Source organism: Kogia breviceps, chromosome 1 (genome assembly GCF_026419965.1).
Source record: "Kogia breviceps isolate mKogBre1 chromosome 1, mKogBre1 haplotype 1, whole genome shotgun sequence".
Taxonomy (NCBI): Eukaryota; Metazoa; Chordata; class Mammalia; order Artiodactyla; family Physeteridae; genus Kogia; species Kogia breviceps.
In genome coordinates this window covers 36829728-36846870 of record NC_081310.1, presented here as the reverse complement: position 1 = coordinate 36846870, position 17143 = coordinate 36829728, and the positions used below count along the sequence as shown (strand labels likewise).

Sequence of the window (17143 nt, the reverse complement as noted above, 5' to 3'; positions counted from 1 at the left end):
CACAGCTAAAAAGTCGTGTGAGATCAAATGCTGTTCAAATTGACAATTGAGAGGCTCGATGAAGAAATGGGTGTGAGGCTTTCCCTTGACACCAGTCACAGTACAGCTTTTGGAGAAAAGAGGCACAGCGTGAGAGATCAGGACAGAGTAAGAGGCTCCCATATCAATTAAAAAACTGTTTTTCTTACCTGCCACATCAAGGACCACCCAGGAAGGGCTCCTCGAAGGAGATAGACATCTTGCAAAGGGGGAGCTGCCAGAATCCCCGGGCCACGTCAGTCATCCGTGGCCATCTCAGGAGCGGGAGCTCCTCTTCCCTTTCAGGACTGGGGACAGTCCCACTTCCAATGACCTGTTTGTTTGCAGACTGGGCATGGACCAGGGGGTTCTTTTTGGCATTTGGGGGCCCACTGGCTGGTTGCCTTGCATTTGAAGCATTTCCTCTTGCTCATTTTACCTCCAGGTGGTTGGTTAAACTTCCTTGGCCCCCTTGGGTTGTCCTGAGGTTGCAAGGCATGGCTGACAGCTATGGTCATCAGTTTAACTTGAGCCCTGGCCTGAGTGTTTTCACATCGGGTTTTCTCTTCCTTCTCAGCTGGATCTCAATTATCAAATACCCCAAAGGCCACCTCTAGGAGTTGGGGCATCAGGGTTTGTGGGCCTAATTGTAACTTTCGGAGTTTCCACCTAATATTAGGGTCAGACTGGCTGACAAAATGTTGTCCCAGCCAGGATTGACCCTCAGGAGTGGATAGATCGATGTTAGTAAATTTTCTAAATGGTGACAGAATCACAGGTTCTTTTAATATTCCTGTCATTTTTTGCCTATGTCCATAACTGAAAGGAATGTTAAATTTCAGTTAGAAATGAGGGAAAATAAAGATCAATCTCATAGGTCCCCTTAAATTCTATTCATGGATCCAAGGTTAAGAATATCTGGTCTAAAGATCTCTGAAAGAAATCGGGAATCCTTATTGTATGCCTATCAGAAACCATGTAGGTGGTATGAAGAAAGGGGTGGTGCAGAGCCACCTACAACTGTACAATTACTTTATATCCTTTATTTTGTATGTTTGGCTTATCTGGGCTTCTTGATTCTTCTTTGTCTTTCTCAGCATGGCTTTTATATTGAAGTAAAATTGAAACTAGTTAGTTCTATTTGTAAAATGATGTTCTATTTTTGTTTTGTTTGTTTGGATTCTTTTTTTGTTTGATTTTTAAACGTATTCCTTAGTCGTAGGAGACGCTAAAACTGCTGATTATTTGGGATCATTTCTTCATGCCATGTCTACCTTCTAATTACATAGATAATTGGACTTTAAATGTAGATAGAATTAAAATATCCAACTTCAACCTCTGTCTGTTGCCTTCAAAGGTTTTGAAGTAGATTTTAAAAATCCCCTCTCTCCACCTTTTTGACCCTCTCTCCACCTACCCTCTTTCTCCTTGGTTTCCCAAACCCTGCATTCTCCTGGACCTCTGTTGTCTTCCTGCTTCTCTTTTGGTCCCTTCTGAATCTTCTCATCTGTTTCACACTCTACCAACCAGAAAAATGTAGGCATTCCCCCCACATTAAGCTTTGGGCTCATTTTCTCTTCTTTTTTTTTTCCCCCTTGATAATCTCTCTCAATGCTCACTCCTTTCCCGTGTTCCTTGTCAGTTTTAATGGACCCTCTACCCTCTACTGATTGTCATCTCCCTTCCAGTGTATACATGTGTTCTGTCAGAGTTCGACCCCTAAAATGTACTTGGTTGCTCTCAAAAGCATCAAAATTAAGTCCAGACTTCTCTTCCTGGTTCACAACCTCTGCAGTGTGGTCCCTACAGACACTGCCTGTCTTCTCCACCATGACAAGCCCCTGCCATAACTCTCTTACCTCACACTTCCCTTTGCCAACCAACTCTCAAGTATCCAAATACACCTAGAATATCTTTTTCTTCCAGCTGACCCATTAAAATTATATCTTTGAAGACTCATTTCAAGTCCCACTTTCTCCAGTTCCAGATGCTCCCAACCTAATTATTTTTTCCTCACTGCTCATGTTCCAGTGGTACTTTAGATGATGCATTATCCATCTAATTAATTCTTACTCTTGTTTTGCCATTTCTTAGAGCCTTCCTCCTATTTAAATCATTACATATGAGACTGGCTCTTTCACTAGATTATAAATTCCACAGGACTAGGGAGTTTTGTCGTAGTCATTTCTGTGTTATGTACAGTAAATGACTTGCTTGTCCTGTGCTCATAAGGTCTCAACAATATTTAATTCAGTTGTGGGCAGTGGTTGGATGATTGGACCCTAAAATTGTGAATGTCTCTAAGACATATACCCAACCCCATTTTGGCTATGATATTCATCAAATACACAAACATATTACTAAGAGTATTGTTTTTGTTTCTAAAATTGGCTAAATGGAACAAGTCTCATTAAAATAAACAGTTAACAGTTTTAGTGAGAAGTTCTAGATTCCGTATTAGAAGCTGAAATTCATTCTATAAGTATTTCTTGAGCCCTAATTATGTATCCAGCACTAGGGATGCATAGCTTTGAATAAAAAGATCTCTGTTCTAGAAGGGCTTACACCCTAACCCTAACCCTATCTTCATAAGAGTTTGGAGTTTCCTGTCAAGAGTTGCAGGAGAATTTACATTTCTTAAACTGGAAAAAAAACACCTGTTTATTCCTTTATTGAAATGTTATCGGGACTTCCCTGTTGGCACAGTGGTTAAAAATCTGCCTGCCAATGCAGGGGACATGGGTTTGAGCCCTGGTCCAGAAGATCCCACATGCCACGGAACAACTAAGCCTGTGCGCCACAACTACTGAGCCTGTGCTCTGGAGCCCATGAACCACAGTTACTGAGCCCATGTGCCACAACTACTGAAGCCCGCGTGCCTAGAGTCCGTGCTCTGCAACAAGAGAAGCCACTGCGATGAGAAGCCTGCGTGCCACAACAAAGAGTAGCCCTCTCTCGTCGCAACTAGAGAAAGCCCACATGCAGCAACAAAGACCCAACACATCCAAAAATAAATAAATAAATAAATAAACTTATAAAAAGAAAAGTGAGAGAATTCCCTGGTAGTCTAGTGGTTAGGACTCTGAGCTTTCACTGCTGAGGGCCCAGGTTCGTTCCCTCTTCGAGGAACTAAGATATTGAACTTCCGTGCCAGTGACCTTTCAAGGATGCCCCATGGTATTCAGATTTTTAAAAAGTAATAATAAAAATAAATAAATAAAATTTAAAAAATAAAAATAAATTTTAAAAACTGAAGTGTTATGTGTTGGGCTTCCCTGGTGGCACAGCGGTTGAGAGTCCGCCTGCCGATGCAGGGGACACAGGTTCATGTCCCGCTCCGGGAGGATCCCACATGCCGCGGAGCGGCTGGGCCCGTGAGCCATGGCCGCTGAGCCTGTGCGTCCAGAGCCTGTGCTCCGCAACGGGAGAGGCCACAACAGTGAGAGGCCCGCATACCACCAAAAAAAAAAAAAAATGTTATGTGTCACCTGGCTAACTCAGAAGTGAAAACCACACAGCCTTAGCTGCAGCACCAATGCAAGCCATAGTGTATATGTTGTCAACAAATAAGGAAGTATAAAAAGAGAAGACACATTTATTAGGATATTGCTGATTGTAGTTTATTTAGGGCTTGGTTATTACTATTATTTTATATATTCCCTATCTCCAACTTTAATAAAGCCCCACAACAGGCCGGTTTTTTAATTTCCTTCTTAATATCATTTTATGCCTTAGGCTGGGAAGCACTAACAGAGGTTTTAAGCAATAGTAATAGCATTTACTATTTTTATTTTCTAGTAGTAATAAAACTAATAATATTTTAGTTTCTAAACTAGTTCTAATATATGTCCAACATTGTACTAGAAACTGGAGATATTACTAGAGGAAGATGCTTGTGTAGGAAGCTCTGGACTTTTTCTCAAAAAAAGGACATTAGGGACATATACCATGATTTACTGAAATATGAGTGCTAACTAAGGAGAAATTGAACATAAACTCTCAGAACACAGTAGATTAGCATAGGGGAAATTTTAAAGGCCTTTGTTGAAAAATGTAAATTATGAGGAACATATACATTCAGAAAGAGTAAAGAGTATTTTTCAGATGTCTCTGTATGCATGTGTAAAGATCTATGGCTTCAAATTTGACTAGATTTTGTTTGTTTGTTTTTCAAAATCTTTTCTAAGAATTGCCCTGGTGGAAAATATTCCTGAAGGCCTTACCTATTCAGAAAATGCACCATTTCACTTATCACTTTTCCAAGGCTGGATGAATTTACTCAGCATGGCCAAAAAGTCTGTTGACATAGTATCTTCCCATTGGGATCTCAACCACAGTCATCCATCAGCATGTCAGGTAAGCTGCATCCTCTAATGTGTGTGATGATTTTACTTATGTGCATTTTGTACTCAGTATTCTTGCTGCCACTCCTCAAGTTCAAGCTCATTTTTTCAGTCTGTCTATACCCATAGTTCATGTCCATTATGACATTTATATGTCTGTGCCATTGTTAATCATAGGTTACTCAGCTTCTACTAGAATGCCGTGCTTTCAAGGGCAAAATCACATCTCATCTTTGCAAACAAGAGGCTCTCTATGCAGCACTGCTGTATCGGACAACTTCAGATGTGTCTTGTGGTGTCCATTGATGGCACACCCCAGAATTCTGCTTTGCACAACCTGCATGTTTACAGTTCCAATTACGTAACTGCTTGCTGAGACATTTAATTGGTTAATTGGTGTCCTAATTTGTCTTTGTGGCTCAGAGCCAACTTTTTAATAGTGGAGTCACACTTCACAGTATAGCTGTATATTCTTGACTCTGTCATATTTGAATGAAGAGGAAAAAGAAATTTACTAGTTATAAGAACAGCCTTTAGAAAACTGACTAAATGATCTAAATGATTTCTGAATGAAATGTCCTGGAGATAAGAAAATGATCCTGGTAATCTTTTTTTTTTTAATTTTTGAATTTTATTTTATTATTTTTTTATACAGCAGGTTCTTATTAATCATCAATTTTATACACATCAGTGTATACATGTCAATCCCAATCGCCCAATTCATCACACCACCACCACCCCCCCCCGATCCTGGTAATCTTTAACATGTTTTTCTTTATGTTGGTACAACCATGATAATACTGAGCTATCAAGTATATGACCATTGCCCTATACTTAAATGTCCTATTGCGGGGGGTGGGGGGTCAAGGATAAAATTAATTTTGTCTGTTTGTATACCAAATGTGTTGGCATTAAGCCTATAGTCATTACCTCATTGGTGCTTTGATTTGCTTCAATTATACTATTTTAAAGTCAAAAAATATTAAAAAAATAGGTACAAATAAACAAAAAACCCATAAAGGCTATACTAAGGAAGAATTGGATAATTTTACTAATTATGTTCTGCACTGTTCTACCTCTGCTGAAGCAGGTGCTTCAGGTACTTATTGCAGCATTTATCATCCCAAAACTTAGTGGTTTTTTAAAATAACAGTTATTTATTTATTCATGATTCTGGGCAGCATTTGTCAGAGAACTTGTCTCTGATCCAAATAGTGTTGGCTGGGGTGGCCTACCTGGGGCTGGAGGGTGCAAGATGACTCCTCACATATGAGCATCTTACCTCAGATGGCTGGAATGTCTAGTGGCTGGCTGGACTTCTCTCTCTCTGTATGTATCTATCATCATACAGTAAAGCAGCTTGTATTCTTTACCTGTGGTTATATCCTAAAAGGGCAAAAGCAGAAACTGTGAGACCTCTTAAGACCTGAGCTCTAGAATCCCAATTGCTTCCACCCTATTCTATTGGTCAAAGCAAGTCACAAATCCAAGATGAGAGGGGTAGCATCCATATGAGAATGTGGAGAATTGTTGGCAGGCATCTTTGGAAATTATATACCACAGTGCACTCTGGCCACAGCAATCCATCTCTCTCTCCCACATACAAAATGCACTCCTCATCTCCCAAAACTTGTATCCCATTACAGCAAAGGCTCAAAGTCTAGGATCTCTTCATCTGCATCAGGACAGGCTCTGAACAGGACTTCTCATGAGGGCTTCTCTTGATTTGGAAACCTGTGAACTAAAAAGACAAGATACATGCCCCCCAATGCACACTGCCAACATACAATGGCAAAATAGAGATGAGATAACTACGATAGATACTTCTGTTCAAAAGGGGGAAGTAGAGAGCTTGTTGTGTAGATTAAATTAGTTAATATATGTAAAGGGTATAGAACAATCTTTGACCATTTAGTGCCTATGTAAGTGTTTATTGTTAAATTCATGAATGTTATCATTCACATTTGCTTATTTGGGTGCACAAGGCAACTTTAGTTCAAGTCAGTTTAATTGTAGTAAAAAATAATGAGTTCTTACTGGGTACTTTACACTATGCTAGAATCCAAGATGGTTACCATGTAAAATTAAAAGAGGAATATAATTTATACAAATGTGAGACTCTGGGTAGATAAGAAGGATTAGGAAAATTATCATTATATATGTAATTCTAACTTTTATTTATTACAAATTTTTACACACACACACACACACACACACACACAGTGTCTTGCTCTCACCCATCTGTCTATCTATATATACATATATACATGCATACACATATAACCCACTGGACAACTGACATCTTGAATCTTGAATACACAGGAAGTAATGTGATCTTATCCAACCTACATCCACTTCTGATTTTTGTTTGTTGGTCAACTGGCTGGTATTTTTCTCCTTGTTTTTGTTTTAGTTGAAGTCCCCTAAGGCCAGGCAGCATTCAGTGATCTCACTTTGGTGGGATGCATCCTGCCATCCCTTGATTAGGCAGCTGCATCCATGTGTGACTCAGGTCTCCAGGCCCTGTGTTGTAGCCCACTCATTCCTTCCTAGCAATATTCTTCCTAACTGACTATCAATGTAGGTTAAGCAACAGAAGAGAGATTTTGTTTCATCCAACTATAAACCCTTTCCTTGTCATGTTTGTTTCATAGCTATCTTCATGATTTGCTCATAAATGATATTGTTAACATTTTCTATTACTATCTATCACTTCATATTTTGACCTGTAATATCTCTTAGTCATCCTCAGGGAGCCTACAGTCTGGTGGAGTCAGCTAGGACTCCACACACTCCAGTATTTCTCATTCCCAGTCTCCACCATCTTATCGATTCTCCATCTTCAGTGCCCTTTTAAACCCACTCTTCCTTTCTTTCCCATTCCTGCTGTTCCATTCCCTCTCCAAGTCTACTGAAGTAAACTTTACACTCATTCATCGTGCAAACAGTCAGCATCTACTCTGCAACACAGGGGTATTTCTGGAACCCAGGAGAATCCTATTTTTGACAATGTCATTTCCATGTAAAAGTCTGATAAAAGTATCCAATAATGTTGCAGCCTCATCATAATATTTAATTAGAATTTCTTTTCTTTATTACTAACTTTTTTTTTAATCTAGGAAAAATAAAATCACAATAGTTCCTGCTTTTCATTTTGCCTGAAAGGAGATGAGCATAGTTGGTGGAGAGGGGTCCTTTAAATAATTGAAATTCTTCCAACCTGTTGTAATTAAGAGGTTGGTATATTGTAATTAGTAGGAGGTTGGAGTGAGACAGCCGGAGAAGGTAGGATATTATGATACAACATGGAAAATGCACATTTCATCCTTTGTTTTGATGTAGATCTGAGGACTTGAATACATTTTTACTATATTATGGCAAACTTCCTATAGTCTATTTTGTGCTTTTATGGAGTTATAGGGAAAAATAAAATATGTATAAATTAATTAGAACATAATTAGGATACATACTAATGCTCTGTTGTTATTTGGCTCAGTTTAGAATCCATTATTTTTTTTTATTTTCAGTTCTCAATGTTTGGTTTTATGGAAAAGGCAAACTATCTAGGAGGCATTTGCTACAGCGGAAAGACCATAGGTTTGGCATCAACCACATTTGACATGACCAGCAGTTTAGTAGTTGTGGTCACACTGGGCAAATGTCATAATCCCTCTGATCGTCAATTCCCTCATCTATAAAATGGATTTAATAATGCCTGTCTCATTTGATTGCTTTGTAAATTTGATTAGATAATGTTTGTGAAACAGCAAATAATGGAGCTCATAAAAGATAGTTGCTATTTTCATTTGATTTTTGTTTTTCTAGTGCAAGACATTTACTTTCAAATTCCGTACAGGAATTTACTTTATCATTTTACAGCAGGAATAACTTTCAGATGTCCATCAAGTTCTCAACTTCTGTTAAATGAGGTTAAGATCATTCTTCCCAGAATAATAATTCAGGTGGTTCTTCAAAGTTTAGGTGAAGAAAAGAGAAAGAAGAATGTGCATATTTTCAAGTAGATTCTTACCCTTCTGTCCCAGTATGGCAACTTTCAGCCATAACGACCAGTAAGAATCGCCTGGGGAGCTTTTGAACTATATCTATGTCCAAGCTCACCTCAGATCAGTTAAATTAGAATATTTGGAGAGGGGCTCAGGGTCTGATACCTTTCAAAAGATAACTTGGGGATTCCATTGTGCAGCCAGGGTTGAGAATTACTGTTCTAAACCATCCCAGTCTAATAAACATTGTGTGATTTTTATAGATTTCACGATAGAGCCAGGTTGCTCCCTTTCTGCTCAGTCAACTTAATTTTACCTGTTTCGGTTTAATCCTGTTTATTCCAGTGGTTCTCTCAGTGATGATATAAAAGGGTGACAACTTCTATTTCAATGTTCCACATAAACAGTAGGTTCTCTTCAGCCTTCTCATCTCCAGACTGAATAACTCCTGGTGCCGTATCAACATGAAAATAATGTCACCTTATGAAAAAACTGTCCCCTTCTTTCAAAATAGTATCTTTTTAGTTCCACAAAATCAACACTTGACACATGCTTATAAATTAGCATTCTCCTGTTTGAGATGTGGCCATAGAATAACTTTGAATGTGCCTTATCTGAACAAACATTTATCAAGGTACTGTGCTGTTTGCTGAGGACACAAAATCAAATGAGCAACGAGTAATGGGGGAGACAGAAAAACCAGTGATAAGAATACAGAGTGGTAGAGCAGTGATGAAAGGAGCTGTCAGCGAACAGGTTTGTGCAGCTTTCTCTCTGCTCTTGGCTGCTCAGCAGAGCCCTCCTGGCTCTTGTGGCTTCTGGTCCTGCCTCAGTGCAGTTCTTAGTGAATTCCTGCTGCTTCTGTATGCTTTTGCTCCCCCATCTGTTGAGTAATTCTAATTATGTTCTTGCTTGCTTTCCAATGTATTTCTAAGGAAAATCGTCATTCATATATAAACTCATAAACCCTATGATTAGCAAGAGTTTAACCTCTCTGATTCTTTTAGAATCCAGTCCTATAGACATGAATACATCATGAGCCCGAAGATATTCTTCTCAATTATTTTCATTAAATAATAACTTTTCTTTAAAGTTGTCTTGATTTTATTTACCTATATGCTTGATTGTTTTCTCTCTAGACTTTCGCTCTGTATTTCCTATGGTCTATTGATGTTTTTGGAACTCCTTTTAAAAAGAATAGGTTGGATTTTTTTCTCATTATAATACTAATAGCTTCTTACTGTAGAAAATTTGGAAACTACAGAGAAATGAAAGAACAAAATCATCCATGTGATCATCAACAGAAATTTTTAATGGTTTGATATTTTATGCATAATTACATACATAGGCTCATATAAAGAAATTTGTATCTTAATTTTGAACTTAATGTCACACCATAAGCATCTTTCCATGTTATTAGAAACCCTGGTAAACATTATTTTAAATAGGCTGCATAATATACAATGTAGCATATATACCAGATTAAATGTATATAACTATTGATATTTCTCTATTATTGGACATTTAAGCTATTTCTTTTTTTCAGAAGTAAATTCTACTTCAGTAAATATCTCTGTACAAACCATTGTTTTCTTTTTGCTCATTCACTCAGTATCAATTCTCAGAAGTAGGATTAGAGGGATAAAGAGTACACTGTTTCTTAAGACCATGGGGTTTTGGGGAAGTAATGTAGTAAATCCTCATGGTTGCTTCTTGGGGAAGCTGGGACCACTGGGAGAGAGTATGTGAAGGAATTCTGCCTTCATTCTGTGTGGGGCTCTCTGCCCACTCAGAATAAGTGATTGTGGAAGAGCTGGAGTGTTTGGCACCTCCTGGTATTCCTCCTTTGCCCCAGTCACATCACAGGCCACCATCTCCTGCAGTGCCATGCACACTCTTCCAGATACTGCTGAATGCACTGCCAAGATTACGTTGTCCACCCACCGTTTGCAGCCAGACTGGACACTGGAACAGCCTTAAAGCTACTTGCTAGTACTGTAGGAATCCAGCTGCTCAGATCCCTGTAATAAGCATGCTGCTCCTGATATTAATTCCTTGCTATTTCCTGGCCCTTTATGGGCATGATGAGCTTATTCATCACCATTCATCTGCCCCTGACAGGGATGGCTTTGTTCATACCTATGGGGTGCAGAATTGTGAATAACCATCATTAGGCAAGGTCTTGGTGATTAACTCTTCAAAATAATTAAATCCCTTAATGGGGTAGAACCTGGACTAATGAATGGACTGGCAGCCTGCACGCCTACATAGCAGATACTCTCTGCTGATATCAAGTGAGTAATCCTTATTGCTTGCTACTCCAAAAATGGATATTCTCAATTAAGTTACTGGGTCTGTGGCACTGTCTGAGTTCCGAAGCTGTGATTGATCCATGACCACAGGATATTTGTGAACTGATGTAATGGGCAACATCTTCTGGCTTCAGATAACGAATTCCATATTCCATTGGCATGTTCTGAAAGCAGCTGGGGACTCTGGCCACCATCCCCAACTCTTCTCTTTTCCTCAGCCCCAGCCTAAGCATCCGTTCATCACTGTACTGTCTCATAAATACCTGAGATCCTTCCTTTTTTTTTTTTTTTTTCATTTTGACTGCCATTGACACTAGCTCAGATCACATAATCTCTCCCCAAACCACACACCAACCTTCTGATTTCTCTTTCAGCTTGCAGCCTTGCCCTGTACCAGTCCTTCTCCAATTTGCAGTCAGGAGTTTTCTTTCAGAACAAAAATTTGATTATGCCCTTCCCTATGTAAAATCCTTCAGAGGTCCACACTCTTTTCCAGATGAAGTGTAGACTGTTTGTCCAGGCTTACAAGACCCTTCATGATGTGCTCCTACTTATGTCTCTGCCACAGATCTCCACCTGAATATTCTTTCTTTCCTCCCCTTTTTTGGGGAACTTTCCCTGAGTGCCTTGGACTGGGTTATTAGTGCCCTTGCTGTATTTCCCCTAGGCCTGTACCTCCTTTACCTACCATCTGACACATTGGGCTGTATTTGCTTATTTATCATGTATCTCCAATACTTAATCAAAGTCCCTGGCACATAGCAGGCACCCAGCAAATGTGTTGAATAAATTTGCTCAAAAGACATTTTTCGTTGTCCTGGGGGTATTTGAGAGTAAAAGTTGACACTGACAAATATATAAGTAAGTAACATATTTATGTTTATACCCTTGGCAAACTTTGTATATTTCAGTAACTATAATAAGTAAATAAGAAAATTTTAGTATGTGTTCTAAACTGAAGAAAACTTTTTTCAGTAAGTATAGTAACAAAAAATTTCAGTAAATATAGTAAATAACTGACTGATTAAATAAATTAACTAACAAATTGAGTCAAGAGAGGTTGATGCATGTGTGGTTTTGTCTGTTAAGTCACAAATTTAAAAAAAGTCGAGGCAGGTGTATTGCTTTAAAAGGACACTGTATCTTAAAATAAATGCTAAATCTTGTTTTCTTATGACTGTATCATCAAATGTTTAATCAGTCCTTATGTCCCTTTTTACTCTGATTTAAACTTTTTATCCTGTGTGTGTGTGTGTGTGTGTGTGTGTGTGTGTATCATGGTAGCATGCCTAAGATATATAATCATAAGTACACACTCATATTTTGGTGCCTTTGTTTCTTTGGGATGGGCCTCTAGATGTGAGATTCCTGTGTGGAAGGAAGCAATATGTTAGAGTACTCTTTCCCCAAATCGTTGACAATAGTAAATGCTTCCACTCATAAATTATTTCTTGTCTCTTTGAGTGCAAAGAGAGATCGATCTCTATATTGCTTTGTGTCATGCTTCTCTCATCAACATAAAGCATCTCTTTATGTCTGCTAGCCATGTAGGCTTGCTCTTCTTAGGCTTGTCTAATCTCCTACTTTGCCCACATTTGGTTGGGCTATTGGCCTTTTCTTACTAATTTTTAATTTATTTTTGTAGGGTACAGCTGTTAACTCTTTGTTTCTCACTTGCATAACAAATATTTATTCCAGACTTTTACTGTTTTTCATTAACTTTGTGGTATCTTTTGCTCTATAGTTTTTTTTACTTTTATAATTCTATATATCTTTTATTACTTCTATATAACTGGCTTGTTTATTAGTTTTCTGTGGCCAGTGCAACAGATTAGCACACACTGTGGCTTAAAATAACAGAAATTTATTCTCTTGCAGTTCTGGAAGCCAGAAGTCTGAAATTAGTTTTACTGGGCCAAAGCCAAAGTGTCAGCAGAGGGGTGCTCCCTCCAGAGGGTAGCCACCATCTTCTAGGGGAGAATACACTCCTTACCCCTTCCAGCTTCTGGTAGCTGCTGGCATCCCTTGGCCTGCTGCTATGTCACCTCAGTCCTCAAGGCCAGGATCTTCAAATCTGCCTGCTCCATCTTCACACTTCCTCCTCCTCTGGGTGTGTCAGAGTCCCTTCTGCCTATCTCTACTATGATTGCATTTAGGGCTCACTCAAATAATCCAGGATAATCTCCTCATCTCAAAATCTTTAATTTAATCACATCTGCAAAGATTCTATTTCATTGACAGTTTCCAGATTAGTACCTGACATCTTTGGAGGCCATTATTTAGCCTCCTACAGAGTGATTACACCAGATTAAACCAGCGTGGTTTTCACCACTCCAAGACTGTAGATGTAGTTGCCCAGATTTTCTTCAAAGTGTTGCTGTATCCTTATTCTTCCTGAGAATATATTTTTCTATGTAGTATAATATAGGGGTATCTTCCACTTGTGCCAGATTAAACCACTTCACCTCTTTCAGACTGAATTAAAATAGCATGTTTTAAATAAAAATCATGTGTAGTACTATTTTTGGATTCTCTGTAAGTCCCCTTGTCTGTTTATCCATTCCTACGCCACTACCATATTAATATGATTATTGTGACTCTATGGTTCATTTTTAATAATACTGAAGACATTTACAGTTAAAAATTTCTTTCTGATACCAAATATTTCTTCATTTCATGGTTTTGCTATGAAGAACTCAACTGTTCATAGTTTCCTAGAGAACAGAAAAATTCACATTTCTTTTCTCTTTTGATGTAAGGATAATCTAAGAGTGAGTTTTAAAATGTTCAAGTAGTTAAGATTTGTTTTATGAGTTACATGTTAATGGTGTGTCTCTCATTTTGTTATATTATGAGCAGAGAATGAAGCCTGCAGAGTATTTCATTTTAACCGTTGTTCAAGTTTTCTTAATGGCAGTTACAGGAAGGTTTTTATTATAAATGTTCCACAGACAAATATTGTTTTGAGGGGCTTGATATATAAAATGAAAAATATATAAATGTACACATAATAAAGTTTATTGATTATATTATTTAATTTTCATATATCCTCATTTATTTTTTATTAGATCTACCCAGCCTTGAAAGACATATTTTAAAGTGGTAGTGTTTTAATTGCCTTTTTATTACCTTTTGCTTTATGTATTTAGCCACTATGCTGTTTGGTACATACCAGTTTATAACTGTCAGTTCCATTACTATGGCCTTTTTCCCATCTAGTCCCTTTAAGTCCTCCTCAGCTCGTATTCTAATTTTTACTGAGATCCTTTATCCAATTTGTTGTAGATCAGTGTTTCTCAACCTTCTTTTCATTATCACCTTACTTGGGAAATTTTTAGACATTTTTTTGTAATCCTGCCCCCACCATGAAATTTTAATACCACAGATATATTGCATATTTACTGTATGTATATCTATGTTTTATTAATAAAAAAGAGTAACTTTCATCTACACTCATACCAGAAAGAATCAATTTTCAGTCCCTTTAGGGTAATAGCACTGGGAACGCATGTAATAGATTCTTAGTAGGCCTTCCCCTATAAAGTGTCCTAGCAAGTACATCAAACACATATTCGTGTCACATTGCTAACCAATTATTTCTTCTTTCCTTCATCCTCCTTGATGGCTTCTAGCGTTATTTACTGTTTGGTTAGAGCCCTTCATTGAATATGTTCCTCATATGGGTTATGTAGGTAATACAGTCTCTAAACCTGTATATATCTGCAAATATTTTTTTCTTTCCCGCTGGCAGGTAAAATCCTTGACTGGGTAAAGCACTCCTGGGCTTCACTCTTTTTCTTCCACGGTCTGTCACCACCAAGTGCTGGTTTAGTGTTGCCGATGGTTAGCTCCACGCCAGTCTGATCCATTTTCCTTGATAGGTACCTTTTTGTTTTGTTCTGTTTTGGGCCGGGAGTTTGTAAGAATTCCTCTCTCCCCTTGATGTTGATTAATTCTACAGAATGTGCCTAGATGTGACTTTCCATATTACATTTGCCTCCATCTTCAGTTATCTTTTCAACATGTAAATCTATGTCTTTCCTCAAGTTGGACACTTTTTTCTTCTGTTATTTGCAAACTTATTCTTTTTGTCTCTTTTTCTCTTCTAATACACCTATTAGCCACATGTTATATATCTTCAATTTATCGATCACCCTTTTCTCCCCTCGTCACTCTTATGCTTTTGTGTATGTGTGTGTGCATGCATGTTTGTGCTTCGAGATATTTCTTCCATTTGGTCTTTGGGCCACTAATTTGGGCCTCAACAGTGTTCTTTAATTACTCTTCTAATTTAACTCTAAAATCATAGAGTTTTAGTCCAGCCAGAGGACTTTTTTTTTTTTTTTTGTCCAATTAGAGGACTATCTTCTGATTTCTCTTTGGTATTTTTCTTTTTCCCGTTCACATTTTATTGTGGCATTTCATCCTACCTATGAGTTGTTTTGGGTCAACAGAAATAGGCAGTATTTATAACCCCTACTCTCTTGGGTTAAGCAACCTCTTCAGAGTCACAAAGGAGCTAGGCTGGATCTCTATCCTTGAGGTACAGCTCTCTGTCCAGGATTGTACTGTCTATCATAAGGTTTTTGCAGACATCGGAAAAAAATGGCTTAAAGTAGGTCATTGTGCCTGAGCCACTAGCTAACGTCAAGATGATTTATTTAAGTTTAAAATGTTGGCTAATGATTCTCACCAGAAAGAGCAAGTCTTTAAGCTGCTGATGTTTAAAAGCCAAGGGGCTTTTGTTATTCCTTTATGAAAACATGATGAATAAATTTAACTCAGAAAGCAGTGGACCTTATTGAAGATCTCAGCATAGAATAAGTGTTTCATACCTTTGAAGTAATTACATTTTGAATGTCCTAGCAAAAATGGGTGGACTGGGAGGTAAGACACTGAAAAAAGGGGAAATTTAATAGAAGTTCTACCTCAAGACCAAGTACAGAAATTCTACCCCAGCACAAGTTCATTACAGTGAGCACTATAATTAAAAATTTTAAGACTCCTTGCTGTAAATAATCAGCACATATTGAAGTAAAAATAAGCTTTATTTCATGATAGTCTGCTACTATCTGTAGCTTTTGGAGTTTCTATTTTCATTCATGTTTGAGAGTTCTGGTCTTCATTTTAAATCTCACAAAAATAACACTGAGAATAAATTTAAGGCTCAGAGCCAGAAGTACAGATAGGTTAGAAGATCTCTTATCTTTCATTTGTGCTAAATTTATTTTTAACTAAGAGCAAAAAAAAAAAAGCATTTGTTTAAAAATACTGGCTCAAGGGTTTCCCTGGCGGTCCAGTGGTTAAGAATTTACCTTCCAATGCAGGGGGTACGGGTTTGATCCCTGATCAGAGAGCTAAGATCTCACATGCCTCGCGGCCAAAAAAGCAAAACATAAAGCAGAAGCAATATTGTAACAAATTCAATAAATGCTTTAAAAATGGTCCACATCAAAAACAAAAAGTCTTTAAGAATACTGGCTCATTAACCATGGGGACTACATAACACACAAAGTACATATGCCCTTTCCCTTTGTGAAAGTGAAAAATACAAACAATTTATGTGACTGTGAGATGACCATGAGTCTGGGCTCTAGAAATCTGGGCTATGCGGGCATCACCAAACCTTCAAGGGTGTGTGACAAGAGTATAGTGCACAACTCGGCAGAGGGACAAAGCTCACAGGGAGGAGGTTGTGTTGGTGGCAGCTCTGCAGGAAAATCCACAAAGCCCCACCAAGTCCGTCTTCCCTCACATCCAGTGTCTGAGCCTCTCACTGCCAAGCCCTCATTTCTCCATAGTAAATTGAAATTTACATAGACCCTGAAATCAGCAAATCAGCAGCTGTTTTTTCCTTATCCTTCTCCCTCTGTCTCTTCATAGCTCTCTTTCTCTCTCCCTCCCCCTTCCCTCTCACCTCTTTATTAAAAAAGCAATTTGCAACTGCCTGATGCACTCATTCAACATACCTCATAGGAATACCTGCTTTGTGGGGAGGCTGCCTCCATGCTTTGCATGAAAAGTAATTTGGTCACTTTTGGTGAGTTCTACTTTGGGCAACCTTTATCAGCACACTTAGTTAGACAAAAAGGAAGCCTCCACGCCTGACATGGGGTGCAACTCCTCTTTTCTCTAACTTCCAGGGATTATGGAGTTTAGGCTATACTGCACCAGCTCTAGGCAGCAGCATGGCTGGATTATGCCAGACGCTCCTCCCTGCTGTCAGCTGTCACCCTAGCACTGGCATACCAGCTCCCTCCTCCTTAATATTCCAAAGCTTTAGGGTTTTGATCTTTGTCTTCTTTCTTTTCTAAGGCTGAATTGCAGGAATCACTGCTCTACATCTACATTTCATCCATTTTCTCTTTTGAGTCTTCAAATTCTTTCTACATGAGCATTATCAATAATCTATTCTTATCAAAGTAAGATAAGACTCTGCAACTTGGGGGCCATTAATACCAAAGCC

At 38.3% G+C, this 17143-nt stretch overlaps 1 protein-coding gene across 3 annotated transcripts in view; it reads left to right on the top strand.

Annotated features, from left to right (window-relative positions):
• PLD5 (phospholipase D family member 5) overlaps positions 1-17143 on the top strand; it is a 497278-nt gene that overhangs the window by 299910 nt on the left and 180225 nt on the right. For all 3 annotated transcript variants that reach the window (XM_067044238.1, XM_067006473.1, XM_067005919.1), the window contains exon 3: positions 4206-4374. In XM_067044238.1, coding sequence (XP_066900339.1) covers positions 4206-4374 — 169 coding nt within the window. The remainder of the gene's footprint in view (positions 1-4205; positions 4375-17143) is intronic.